The 13,736-nt window shown below is 47.6% G+C and overlaps 1 protein-coding gene across 3 annotated transcripts in view; it reads left to right on the top strand.

The window, feature by feature from the left end:
* RUSC2 (RUN and SH3 domain containing 2) overlaps positions 1-13,736 on the top strand; it is a 57,206-nt gene that overhangs the window by 35,645 nt on the left and 7,825 nt on the right. For all 3 annotated transcript variants that reach the window (XM_012770037.3, XM_076008832.1, XM_012770038.3), the window contains exon 2: positions 6,841-8,937. In XM_012770037.3, the coding sequence (XP_012625491.2) occupies positions 6,909-8,937 (2,029 nt within the window). In that variant the 5' untranslated portion in view covers positions 6,841-6,908. The remainder of the gene's footprint in view (positions 1-6,840; positions 8,938-13,736) is intronic.

Raw genomic sequence — 13,736 nt, forward strand, 5'->3', positions numbered from 1 at the left:
CTAGAGTATGGGGGAGTTAAGATCTAGAAACAAAGGCTTAATGGGAGGAGACACCCTAAAGCCACTGTAAATTTATGATGGAGACTATGCAGGGATCCATGCAGCTTCCAGGAGGGGCTGGGAAGGCCCCACACACACACACACACACGCACACACATCTGTACATGCACACGGGCACACACCGTGTCTTCTGGTGCTATGGGAGCCACTAGGCTCCAGGTGAGGATGGAATAAGAAAGATTGTTGCCCCACAATACATGGGGACAGGGGCATAGTCATGACAATGCCTGGGGCACCTGACTTGTTATAATCAGCCTTTGTATACAGACCTAGATTCCTAGCAGGCAGAGACCTAAGCATAAGCTAACACTTCCAAATCGACCCTCCTGCTCTCTTCCTTTCAGTCCTGCCCAGGAGAGGACCCACTCAGGAAAAGAGTTATCAGTGCTACAGAGGCGTCTCATCAGGGTCTCAAGTCAAGGTCAGATTGCTAGAGAGCAGCAGAGCAGCAGCGAGTACCATTGTCTTCTCTGTCTTTCTTCAGAGGCCAAAAAATAGGGAAAGGATTCTGTGACTGGCAGAAAGACGCTGATGATCAAAGACAGGGAAACCTTTCTTTGGAGTTTTCCTGCCGAGATAATTTCTCTGTTGCTGAGCAGGTAGATAGAGTTGCTTAAATTCCTATTTCCTCTGACCACCTTAGTGGAGGATTCAGAAACATAGGATAATAGAAGACAGTAGTTCCACCTTGTGCAAATACGTGGTTGAGAAATACACTGGGTAGTGGTGGGAGTGTGATAGTTCCCAAGAAGTATCTAGGAATGTGAACCACAGAGCAGGGGGAAGGAGGTTTGGGCTTTGCCCTTTGCCCATGACTGGGGCAAGGAGATGTGGGCTGGGAACTGGGCAGGGAGTAGGGTTGACAAGTGTTATCAGAGCATGGGACAGTAATACGACAGGGACCATAAGATCAGAGAATGGAGAGGCAAGTAGATATAATTCATGTAAGTGGAGGCTACAGCGTGGGCCCACCCAGGAAAGGTAGAAAGCAGCTGCTCTGGGAGCCAATAAATGCAAGGACTGTAAGAACATAAGAGGAGGGTGTGGCCCTGATCATTTTCTTTGGGAGGCAGTCATAGTGGAAATAATTAAGAATTGGGCAGACCTGGGTTTGACTCCCATCTCAGCTGTGTCAGTGTGAACAAACTACATGCTCTAAGCTTTGGTTTTCTCATCTGTGAAATGAGGATGATTATGCCTACTTAAGAGTGTTACAGTGGAAGTAGAGATTATGTATATAAATTACCTGGCATATAAGTACTTAATAAATGATCACTAATAAATAGTATTGTGATAGGCCAAGAGACACTCATTTGAGACAAGGGCCAGGAAGAGGGCTCTCATAGAAGGCTTTTCCCAATTCTGGAGAGCTAGACCGCATAACCTTACGTTGGCTAAGCCACCACTCCACTGTCCACCTGGCGGGCACACTCAGGGCACACCTATATGTCTCTCAAGACATATATCTGACAGAGGATTTGCATCAGAATAAATTTCAAAAGCCTACAACTCAATAATAAAAAGACAAACAACTCGGTTTTTTTAAATGGGTAAAATAATCAACGAATAACTGAGCACCTACCACATTCCAAGCCCTATGTAGTAAGTTGTAGAGACACAGTTGACTATATTGCAGTCTCTGACCTCAGGGAACTGCCTTCTAGTGTGGGGGACAGATGTGTCAACAGAACATAATAACAGCTGTCAGCGGCCTCCAGCCAAGGGCCCCACCATCACGCACCACACTCAGTCATTCTTCACCCCGGTTTAGAGGATCAGCTTTCTAGATTGTGTGTCTTGCATCACTGTGTTTTTCCATATGAATGCATGCATGTGCCAGTCATGGTTTTGTGGGCCAGAATCATAAATTCTTACATGTGTATTCTCGTGAATGCCTCTTGAAAATGGTGCTTTAAAGGGGGGGGAGAAGTACCCATTGAAGATAAATGATGGCTGTAGCCCATAGGTACTCCTGAAATTGCTGTTGTATGTACAAGAAGGTCCTCTATGCTTCTCTTAGTCCAGCCTTCAGGGTCATGGCCAGGACCCAGGGGAAACCTAGTAAAGAGATGCTTCCTCCTTAAAGTTGTTTAAATTATGTACATAATGGGTACCTATTACATACAAATTAGAAAATACAGATGAAACAAAAATTTAAAATAATCCAAACTCACTCAACAGAGATAGGCACTGTTAATATTTTGTGGTGGATGTTTCAGATTTTCTTCTGTGCATATAGATATTAATTTACAAAGATGTGTCACGCTGGACATGCTATTTATTTATTTTTATTTTATTTTCTGGAGACAGAGTCTCACTGTGTTGCCCGGGCTAAAGTGCTGTGGTGTCAGCCTAGCTCACAGCAACCTCAAACTCCTGGGCTTAAGCGATCCTCCTTCCTCAGCCTCCAGAGTAGCTGGGACTACAGGCATGCACCACCACGCCCAGCTAATTTGTTTATATATTTTTAGTTATCCAGCTAATTTCTTTCTATTTTTAGTAGAGACGGGGTCTCGCTCTTGCTCAGGCTGGTTTTGAACTCCTGACCTCAAGCGTTCCTTCCACCTCAGCCTCCCAGAGTGCTAGGATTACAGGCGTGAGCCACCATGCCCAGCCTGGACATGCTGTTTATAATCTGCTATTTTCCAAGTATTCCCAACTTTTCAACTTTCTGTTACCCTTACAGCATATATATGTGAACCCACAGTTTTCTTCATGAAGGAAGAGAAGAGATGGGGAGGAGTGAAAGGAAAATGATCTCATGAACCTCATAGCAAAACTCCTAAAACTCTTCATCTTTCTCTTATAATGCCATACTTAACACAGCTCTTCCTCTCGTCCCCTCCTCACCTCGTCTCTGTAAATGCCCAGCCCTCGCCATAGCTCCGCACTAGTTCTCTTCCTGACCTCTCCATCCCTCTTGCCATAAACCTTAATCTTTTTTTTCCTGTTTTAAAAAAAAAGTTTTACACAACAGCCATATTGAGATATAATTCACATACCATAAAATTCTATAGTTTTTATTATATTCACAGATTTGTGTAACTATCATCACTGATTTCAGAACAATTTCATGACCCCAAAATAGCCTCCATCCCTATTCTTTATTCCCCTGCCCCCCAGCCCTTGGCAAATACTAATCTACTTTCTATTTCTATGGAGCTGCCTATTCTGGACATTTTGTATAAATGGGCTTGTACAGCATCATACAGAGAAGCCTTTTGTGACTGGCTTCTTTGATTTAGTATAACCTTTTTAAAGTTCATTCATGTTGTAGCGTGTACCAGTACTTCATTCCTTTTATTGCCAGATAGTCTGTTGCATGTATATCCCACATTTTGTTAATCCATTCATCACTTGAAGGACATTTGGTTTGTTCCCGCTTTTCTAGCTGCTGTGAATAATGCTGCTATGGACATTTTGTATACAAGCTTTTGTGTGAACATGTTTTCTTTGTTCTCGGGTATATATCCAGGAGTACAATTGCTGGGTAATATGTTAACTCCATGTTTAACATTTTTGAGGAACTGTCAGACTGTTTTCCAAAGTGGCTGCACCATTTTACAAAGCACTCAGCAATGTTTGAGGGCTCTAATTTCTCCACATCATCATCAACACTTGTCATTGTCTGTATTTCTTTTTTTTTTTTTTTTTTTTTTTTTTTTGAGACAGAGTCTCGCTTTGTTGCCCAGGCTAGAGTGAGTGCCGTGGCGTCAGCCTAGCTCACAGCAACCTCAAACTCCTGGGCTCCAGTGATCCTTCTGCCTCAGCCTCCCGGGTAGCTGGGACTACAGGCATACGCCACCATGCCCGGCTAATTTTTTTTTTTATATATATATCAGTTGGCCAATTAATTTCTTTCTATTTATAGTAGAGACGGGGTCTCGCTCTTGCTCAGGCTGGTTTTGAACTCCTGACCTTGAGCAATCCGCCCGCCTCGGCCTCCCAAGAGCTAGGATTACAGGCGTGAGCCACAGCGCCCGGCCTGTATTTCTTATTTTAGCCATCCTAGCAGGAGCGAAGTAGTATCTCCTTGTGGTTTTTATGTATCTAATGACTAATGATGTTGAACATATTTTCACGTGCTGGTTAGCCATTTATATGTCTGCTTTGGAGAAATGATTATTCAGGTTCTTTGTCAAGTTTCTAATTGGGCTGCATGCTTTTTTTTTTTTTTTTTTTTTTGAAACAGGGTCTTATTTTGTTACCCAGGCTAGGCTAGAATGCAGTGGCATCATCATAGCTCACTGCAACCTCAAACTCCTGGCCTCAAGCAATCCTCTGCCTCAGCTTCCCAAATAGCTGGGACTATAGGCATGCACCACCATGCCCAGTTAATTTTTTTTATAGAGATGAGGTCTCACTATGTTGCCCAGTTTGGTCTCAAACTCCTGGCCTCAAACAATCCTCCTGCCTCAGCCTCCCAAAGTGCTGGGAGTACAGGCATGAGCCACCACACCTGATCTATATGCCTTTTTTTTTTTTTTTTTTTTTGTGAGACAGAGTCTCACTCTGTTGCCCTAGCTAGAGTGCTATGGCATCAGCCTAGCTCACAGCAACCTCAGAATCCTGGGCTCAAGCCATCCTCCTGCCTCAACCTCCCAAGTAGCTGGGACTACAGGCATGCACCACCATGCCTGGCTAATATTTTTTCTATTTTTAGTTGTTTGGCTAATTTCTTTCTATTTATATAGTAGAGACGGGATCTCGCTCTTGCTCAGTTTGGTCTCGAACTCCTGACCTTGAGCAATCTTCCCGCCTCGGGCCCCCCAGAGTGCTAGGATTACAGGCTTGAGCCACCACGCCAGCCATGCCTTTTTTATTGTTGAGTTGTAAGAGTTCTTTATATATTCTGGTTAGAAGTCTCTTGCCAGATATATGATTTGCAAATATTTTTTCCCATTCTGTGGATTGTCCTTTTACTTTCTTAGTGGTATCCTTTGAAGCACAATGGTTTTAAATTCGTATGGAGTCCAATTTATCTGTTTTCTTTTGTCATTTGTGCTTTTGGTGTCATATCTAAGAAACTATCACCTAATCCAAAATAACAAAGATTCACTCCCATGTTTTCTTCTATAACCTTTAATCTTGCTAGGTCAGTTTAGCCGCTCTCAGCGTCTGCATTTTCTACATCTCCACCCGTTACCCCAACAATGCGCAAACGGTTGGAAGTTCTGCAAAGAAGCCTTGTCTCAGAAAGGGAAAGAGGAAGAAAACTTATAAATCCTTGCTTCTTAATTTTAATGTAATTTAACACCAATAATTTTAATACCTTGTCTTTTATATTTATTAGCCAGTTGACTTTTTTATGTATTGCTTGTTCATGTCCTTGAGCATATGTGACTTGCTCGCTCTTTACCACACTCCACAGCTGTGACCCTGTGGTCTAAATGAGTTAAATTTTAAAAAATGGATGGTGTCAAGGGCTCACTAAATGATGAATAAGAGAAAGGCAATGGGGGATTTAGACTCAGGGTGGGTGAAAGGAAAATTATAGGAATAAAAAGGGAAGAGAAATGAATGAATTAGGAGAAATTACATGTGAGGAGTCCGAGGGAATAAAGACTGCTGGGACCTGAACCTGGAAGCAGGAGACTAGAACTTGAGGAGGCCACTCTGCCACGGTGCGGCCAAGAGACCAGAGAAGCTAAGGATGGGCTCTGTGTCCTTGGGTCCAGGAGACCTCGAACAAGAGAGAACTTCACTGTGGTTTATCACAGGTCAAACTGGGAAGAGGACACTTTCTAGGGGATCCCAGTAGTGAAAGTTCTAGGCTGAAACTGGACAGAATTGGAGTACTTCAAGAAGTCTATACCCAGGGCTAGACAAACATTAAGAATGTAAGCCGTGCTGGTGGCTCATGCCTATAATCCTAGCACTCTGGGAGTCCGAGGCGGGTGAATCGCTCAAGGTCAGGAGTTCGAAAGAATGTTGTATGCCTGTCACGTTTGCCAGGCCTTATGTGATGATGAGTTAGAGTGATACAAAGTAGATAAAGACCCCACCCGCTTTGAGGAGGAAGAGGTTGACATCAGCCACACTTGCAGTCACCCTGTGCCCAGCTCCGTCTCTGCATTCAAGAAGCTCCAGTACAGTAGTGAGGACAGTAAGAATACTCAGCCCACAGTCATCAGAGAGAGACAGGTATTCTGGGGCTCATAGAAGGAAAAAGGGGGTCAGAGGTAGCAGTCACTTGTTCAGATGATATATTTAAAAATACATTTCTTGTGAAATTAGAGCTTGTTGCCATGAGTACATGACATATTATTCATGACTTTTCCCCTCGTCTGTAAACTTACGTGTGATAGCTGTGTCTAAGTCACCTTTGTATCCCCTCAGTGCCTTGTATCCATTTAGACATCCTGATTGTTTTATCTTAGTTACATCACTATTCATACTTTTCTTATACTTAGGACTAGTCATTGTGCATTGCTAAGCGTTGGGTCCTTGAAAGAGAAGGGGAAAATTCTGTCCCTGAGACTCCGAGACCTTTATGTGTGGCATTAAAAGGGGCTTGGCCTTTTCTAGACTTTTATCACAGTTGGATGTCAGGTGACTTTAAAATGAAGGGGGACCTCAGGAACTGGACCTATCAATGCAGACAATGTGGTGGGGTCCCCACCCGCATATCAGGCTATGCGATCAGAGCTCCACCTCGATGGCAGAGCCTTTTCTCCTCTTGGGTTCTTCTCCAACTGAAAATTATGTGGGGAAGGAAGCCCATGTCCCTGACTTGCAGGGAGGTGACATTAGGTTCCCTTTCTTTCCTTTTCTCTCCAGGTGCCAAGCTCTCCTGATGAAATGTGTTCTGCCCCACTGGGCTCTGGGGGCAGCATCTGGTGCTGTTGATGCCCTTATTCGAACTTTCCAGAATGGATAGTCCCCCAAAGTTGACTGGAGAGACGCTCATCGTCCATCACATCCCCCTGGTGCACTGTCAGGTTCCAGACAGGCAGTGCTGCGGAGGGGCAAGTGGAAGCAGTGGGAGCACGAGACCCAATCCCTTCTGCCCACCCGAGCTGGGCATCACCCAGCCTGATCCAGACCTGGGACAAGCCGACTCCCTGCTATACAGCAGCCTGCACTCTGCTCCAGGACCATCTGTGCGGCCTGCAGACAGCACCAAGAACAGGGATCGGGATGGAAGAGGCCCTGGGGCACCCAAACGACACAATCCCTTCTTGCTGCAGGAAGGTGTGGGTGAGCCAGGACTTGGTGACCTGTACGATGACAGCATTGGTGACAGTGCCACCCAGCAGTCCTTCCACCTGCATGGCACTGGCCAGCCCACCTTCCATCTATCCTCTTTCCAACTGCCACCATCTGGCCCCAGAGTGGGCAGGCCATGGGGGGCAACACACAGCCGGGCTGGAGTGGTGGTGGGGCAGGAGCAGGAGCCAGTGACGACCTTGGATACCCAGCAGTGCAGCACCGGCCACTGCTGCCGGCCAGAGCTGGAAGCAGAGACCATGGAGCTGGATGAGTGTGGGGGACCTGGCGGGAGTGGCAGTGGGGGTGGAGCCAGTGATACCTCTGGCTTCTCCTTTGACCAGGAATGGAAGCTCAGTTCAGATGAATCCCCAAGAAACCCTGGATGCTCGGGCCCAGGAGCCCAGCTCTACCGCTGCAGTAGCACCTCCAGCCAGTCGGAGGCGGCTGACCAGTCCATGGGCTACGTGAGCGACTCCTCCTGCAACAGCTCAGATGGTGTGCTGGTCACCTTCAGCACCCTCTACAACAAGATGCATGGCAACTCCCGTGCCAATCTCAACTCCGCCCCACAGTCCTGCAGCGATTCTTCCTTCTGCAGCCACTCGGACCCGGGCGCCTTTTACCTGGACCTGCAGCCCTCCCCCGCCGAGTCTAAGATGTCTTGTGAGTCCCACCACCCTGAGAGTGGAGGAAGGGAAGGGGGCTATGGTTGTCCTCATGCCTCATCTCCTGAGCTTGATGCCAACTGCAACGCCTACCGCCCTCACTGTGAGCCCTGCCCGACGGTGGCTGACCTCACGGCCTGCTTCCAGAGCCAGGCCCGTCTTGTTGTAGCCACACAAAATTACTATAAACTTGTCACCTGTGACCTGTCCTCCCAATCATCCCCAAGTCCTGCTGGCTCTTCCATCACCAGCTGCTCTGAGGAACACACCAAGATAAGTCCTCCACCAGGCCCTGGTCCAGACCCAGGCCCCAGCCAGCCCTCTGAGTATTACCTATTCCAGAAGCCAGAAGTCCAGCCAGAGGAACAAGAGGCAGTGGGTTCCTCAGCAGAAACTGCAGCTGCTGCGGGCCCCACTGTGCTTGAGGGGCAAGTGTACACCAATACTTCACCCCCCAACCTCAGCACAGGACGTCAGCGCTCTCGCAGCTATGACCGCAGCCTCGATCGTAGCCCTCCTGTCCGCCTGGGCTCGCTGGAACGCATGTTGAGTTGCCCAGTACGCTTGAGTGAGGGCCCTGCAGCCCTGGCTGGGCCTAGTTCCCCACCCAGGAGGGTCACCTCCTTTGCCGAGCTGGCCAAGGGCCGCAAGAAAGTTGCAGGCTCTGGCTCTCCCCCACTTCGAGTGAGTGTTGGGGACTCCTCCCAGGAGTTCACACCCATCCAAGAAGCCCAGCACGACAGGGGGTGCCCAGCAGATGAAGGCACTCAATGTAGCCATAGCCTACCACCCATGCCCTTGGGGCCAGGCATGGACCTACTTGGCTCAGAGCCCTGGTCCACCCAGGGCTGTCAGGGCCCCCAGTCCAGTGAGATGCCTCCTGCTGGCCTCAGAGCTGCTGGGCAAGGCCCCCTGGCCCAGCTGTTGGATCCAGGGCCAGCACTCCCAGGGAGCCCAGCCAACAGCCACACCCAGAGGGATGCAAGAGCTAGAGCTGACGGTAAGGAAACTGGAGGTCGGCGAATACCAGGATATGTGCATGACCTCCTCGGCGATAGGTCTCTGCCAGCCACCCATCCATACCACGAGAGGTCCTCAGCCTAGTCTGTTCTCTCTCCAACAGGGCATTTCCCATGGTTATAGTGGGGGCGGGGAGGAAGATAGAGGATTCAGAAATACACAGAGGAGATAAAATCAGCAGGACTTAGAGGCTGACATACTGGGAAATAAAATATTAGAAGATGATGATACCATGGATAGGGACTGTAAACACAGAGGTAGATTCACTGGAAGAGGGACAAGGCATGAGTTCACTTTGGGACATTTAGGAATTTGTAGTGCTTAAGGGACAACCAAGGGATATGTCCAAGAGGAAAACTACACTGGGTGTCAGTGAAATGTATTCTTTGATCAATGATTATAGCCTCTCTCCAAATGGTCTGAGCCCTGACCCTTGACCGTTAAGTTCCAGGTGGCCTCTGTGTGCCAGCTCCTTCCTATTTATTTCATTACATTTTAAGTAAGTATTTTATACTGTGCTCCACTGTTAAGGTGGTACTGGTGACAGAGATGAGAAAGACAATCTCTGCTCTCGAGGAATTCCAGCTGAGGATGGAAACAGAAAAGGAAACGGATAATGAAAGTGCAGGGACAGCAGGTACACGGTGGGCCGGCAGGAGGGGTATCTGAATCAGACTGCAGTGTCAGCTCTGCTAGTAGTGTTCATTTAACCCCAGTCTAGAAAGATGATCAAGATTAGGCTTTGTGAAGACTTGTAAGAAGAATGTTAAGGCTCACAGAACAGTCTGTACAAGACCACAGAGGCACAAAATAGTTTGATGCTTTCCAGGAACTGCAAATAATTTGGCATAGCCATAGTGGGATGGAGCGGAACCACTGAAGAATTTTAGCTGGAGGAGTGGTATTTGGCATTTGTTTGTTTTGGTTTGGTTTGGGGTTTTGTTTGATTAGTAGCATGTTTTGATTTGCAGGTGGAAGGTAGACTGGAAGGTGTCTCCCCGAAAGGCAGGAGAGAGCACCGTGCAGATTGGAAAGTGGTTGGAATAAAAGTGGTAGCTGGGCCGGGTGTGGTGGCTCACGCCTGTAATCCTAGCACTCTGGGAAGCCGAGGCGGGCGGATTGCTCAAGGTCAGGAGTTCAAAACCAGCCTGAGCAAGAGCGAGACCCCGTCTCTACTATAAATAGAAAGAAATTAATTGGCCAACTAATATATATAGAAAAAATTAGCTAGGCATGGTGGCTCATGTCTGTAGTCCCAGCTACTCGGGAGGCTGAGGCAGCAGGATTGCTTGGGCCCAGGAGTTTGAGGTTGCTGTGAGCTAGGCTGACGCCGCGGCAGTCACTCTAGCCTGGGCAACAAAGTGAGACTCTGTCTCAAAAAAAAAAAGTGGTAGCTGAAGCTGTGTGAGTGGATGAGAGCATCCAGCTAGAACGTGTGGAGTTGTGAAGGGAACAAGGGAATAGGGGACTTAAGGGGTGAGAGGAGCAACCCTCAGAAGAAACTTAGGAGAATTAGCCAGAAAAACAGAAGAACCAGGAGAGGAGAGAGTAAAGTCACAGGAACTAAAGGAGGAGAAAATTCCAAAAAAGAGTTAGGTTGAACCAAATGAGTTCTAAAGAGAAATCACCTGAGATAAGGCTGAAGCATCCTGAAAGCAGTTCTGGGGGCAGAGAGGGCAGGAGGCAGGTGTCAAACGGTTGGAGGAAAGGGGAGGGAGCAGGGCCCAGTCACACAGCTGTGTCACGCCTGGGGCAGGCTCTGCTGGCTCCTACAGAGAGGAGCTGCCCTGGGGCCAGGGCTAGGAGGGAGCCCATTCCCTTAGACTGCAGTGTCTGGGGGTGTATGTGCTGGCATTCTGAGGGCAAGAAAAGTCCTGGCCAGAGCTGGGAGGAGAGGCTTTGAAAGTGTTGTTTCTGTCAGATGAGACTTTGCATGTCAAGATGCTGCTCTGCTCCATAGTCTCCAGTCTTCTCTTGATTCTGTACAGCTTTTTTTAATCAAAATGCAAATGACAGGCCGGGCGCTGTGGCTCACGCCTGTAATCCTAGCTCTTGGGAGGCCGAGGCGGGCGGATTGCTCAAGGTCAGGAGTTCAAAACCAGCCTGAGCGAGACCCCGTCTCTACTATAAATAGAAAGAAATTAATTGGCCAACTGATATATATATATAAAAAATTAGCCGGGCATGGTGGCACATGCCTGTAGTCCCAGCTACCCGGGAGGCTGAGGCAGAAGGATCACTCGAGCCCAGGAGTTTGAGGTTGCTGTGAGCTAGGCTGACGCCACGGCACTCACTCTAGCCCGGGCAACAAAGTGAGACTCTGTCTCAAAAAAAAAAAAAAAAAAAATGCAAATGACATTGCATCGAATTTATGAGTGACAAAAGAAGACACAGGTTGATCCAGTCTGGGAATGACAGGAAGAAGCTGAGAAGGCTCTTTGAGATCCTGAGCAGCAGGATCCAGATTCAAAAGGATCTTAGCAGATCCGGAAAGAACAATACTAATAAAGTGTGGGCGCTGTGAAGTTTGACATGTGAACCACACTGGGGTTGCTTCGGGATAGTTAATTGATTGCAAACTCAGAATGAGTCAGCAGTTTGGCAGGGCTTCCAAAAAGTTAAAATGACTGGATCCGCACACAGACTCCAGAAGGGAAGAGTAGATGGTCCGCCCTCCTCTGAGCCAGTGAGTGCTCACTGGTGGTCCACTGAGTCCTGGGCACATTTCAAGAAGGAACTGGGGCTGTCTCACTTAGAGAAGAGCAGACTCAGGTGAATATGGCCAAGGTCTCCAATTTTCTCAAGGGCTGTCACGTAGAAAAGTGAGATATTTTGTCTGTATTCCCTGAGGGTAGAGCTGAGACCCGTCCCCACAGTGGCCCCTTTCTTCCCTGACTTTATTTCTCTGCTTCAAACTATATCCTGGGAATTTAGAAGGGAGGATCTTAAAAGGAGTAGGAATACACAGTCTAATTCAGACATACTTTCTATAGAGGGGATAATAAAGCTATGGTGGGGATGACCTCATCTGATAGCTGGGGTCAGCTCAGCCTTGAAAATTGATATTTAAATAAGTGGAAAGGAAGATGTTCCTGATGGGAAACAGAGTGCCTGCAGATGCGGGTTGGGGAGTCAGTGAGGATGGCAGGTATGGAAGTTTTCGGGGAGCAGCCTAATTTGTGGCAGTTGTGGACAACAAGCTCACCGAAAAGATCAGACTTGGATCTGTAAGAAGATTCTGGATGCAATTCTGTAAGAAGATTCTGGATGCAATAAGACCGGCCTGAATTGAGAGTGACAACGGGGACTGATTCATTTAAGAAATCTTTATTCAGTACCTACTATGTACCAGGCTCTGTTCTAGGCACTGGGGATCCAGCAAAGAAAAATAAAAGATCCCTAGTTCTCTGGACTTCTTATGAGGAGTAATAGGCAGTAAACACATTTTAAAAATATAATTTCTTTCTTTTTTTTTTTGAGACAGAGTCTAGAGTAAGTGCTGTGGCGTCAGCCTAGCTCACAGCAACCTCAAACTCCTGGGCTCCAGTGATCCTCTTGCCTCAGCCTCCCAGGTAGCTGGGACTACAGGCATGCACCACCATGCCCAGCTACTTTTTTTCTATATAAGTTGGCCAATTAATTTCTTTCTGTTTATAGTAGAGACGGGGTCTCGCTCTTGCTCAGGCTTGTTTCGAACTCCTGACCTTGAGCAATCCGCCCGCCACGTCCTCCCAAGAGCTAGGATTACAGGCGTGAGCCACAGTGCCCAGCCAAAAGATAATTTCTGATAGTGAAAAATGCTGAAAAGAAAATGAAAGAGCCTGATGGGATGGAGAGCAACTTGCTGAGGGGCTCCCGTGGTCAGAGAACGTCTGACTGAGGGGATGATGTTTGAGCTGATGCCCTAGTGGTGAGGCGATTTCAGGCAGAAGGAACAGCAGGTACAGAAGCCCTGAGATGTTAATGAACTTGGCTTAAGGACCAACAAGTATGGCTGGAGCACAGCGAGCAAGGGAGAGTGAGAAAGGCTGTTCTCTAAGCACCGCCTGGAATGACAGGAAGGTACAGCTTGAAAACAGCCCCAGGAGTATAATGGGGTTGTAGTCCCTATCCCCTACAATGCTGAAAATAAAAGATGAGGGACAGGAAGACCTGGCCTGATACTATTTCATGTGCAGTGTAAAGTGGTAAAAAGAACATTGGCTCCACAATCAGACTCTGGCTTAGGCTGAATTCTGGCTGTGCCACTTCTGAGTTGTGTGACCTTGAGCAAATGACTTAATCTCTCAATTTCAAATTTCCTCATCTGTCAAGTAAGAATACTAATTCCTGCCATACTCAGCTGGTGGCAACCCTGCGGGTGAGCCACTGCCAGGTTTTAGGCCGTGGAGTGCTTATAGCGCCACCTTGTGTTCATTCTGATGTTTACAGTATGCGCGGCGTTTTGGTAGAAGTGCAGTCCACACACAACGCTGTCCCACTGTGTGTGGTCCTGGAGTTCTGTGTTTAGTTCTGAGGCCCATGTTTTGAGGGACATTGACCTGAGGACTGGATGAAAGAACAGAAGAGGCCCAGCCTTGGGGAACCCACCTGTGCAGAGGGAGCAGACGTGGACTCTGTGGTTCCAATGCTAGGATCGTGAAGCAGTGTGTGACGAGGGGAAGTGGATAGCCATAACAGGGGGGCTGGTTTTGGCTGCAAGTAAGGAAATATTTTACTATGGTTTACTGTGGCTAGATTCGCTTAGGAATGAAATGTGCTGCCACTCAGTGGAGACAG

The sequence above is a fragment of the Microcebus murinus genome, chromosome 12 (assembly GCF_040939455.1).
Source record: "Microcebus murinus isolate Inina chromosome 12, M.murinus_Inina_mat1.0, whole genome shotgun sequence".
NCBI lineage: Eukaryota > Metazoa > Chordata > Mammalia > Primates > Cheirogaleidae > Microcebus > Microcebus murinus.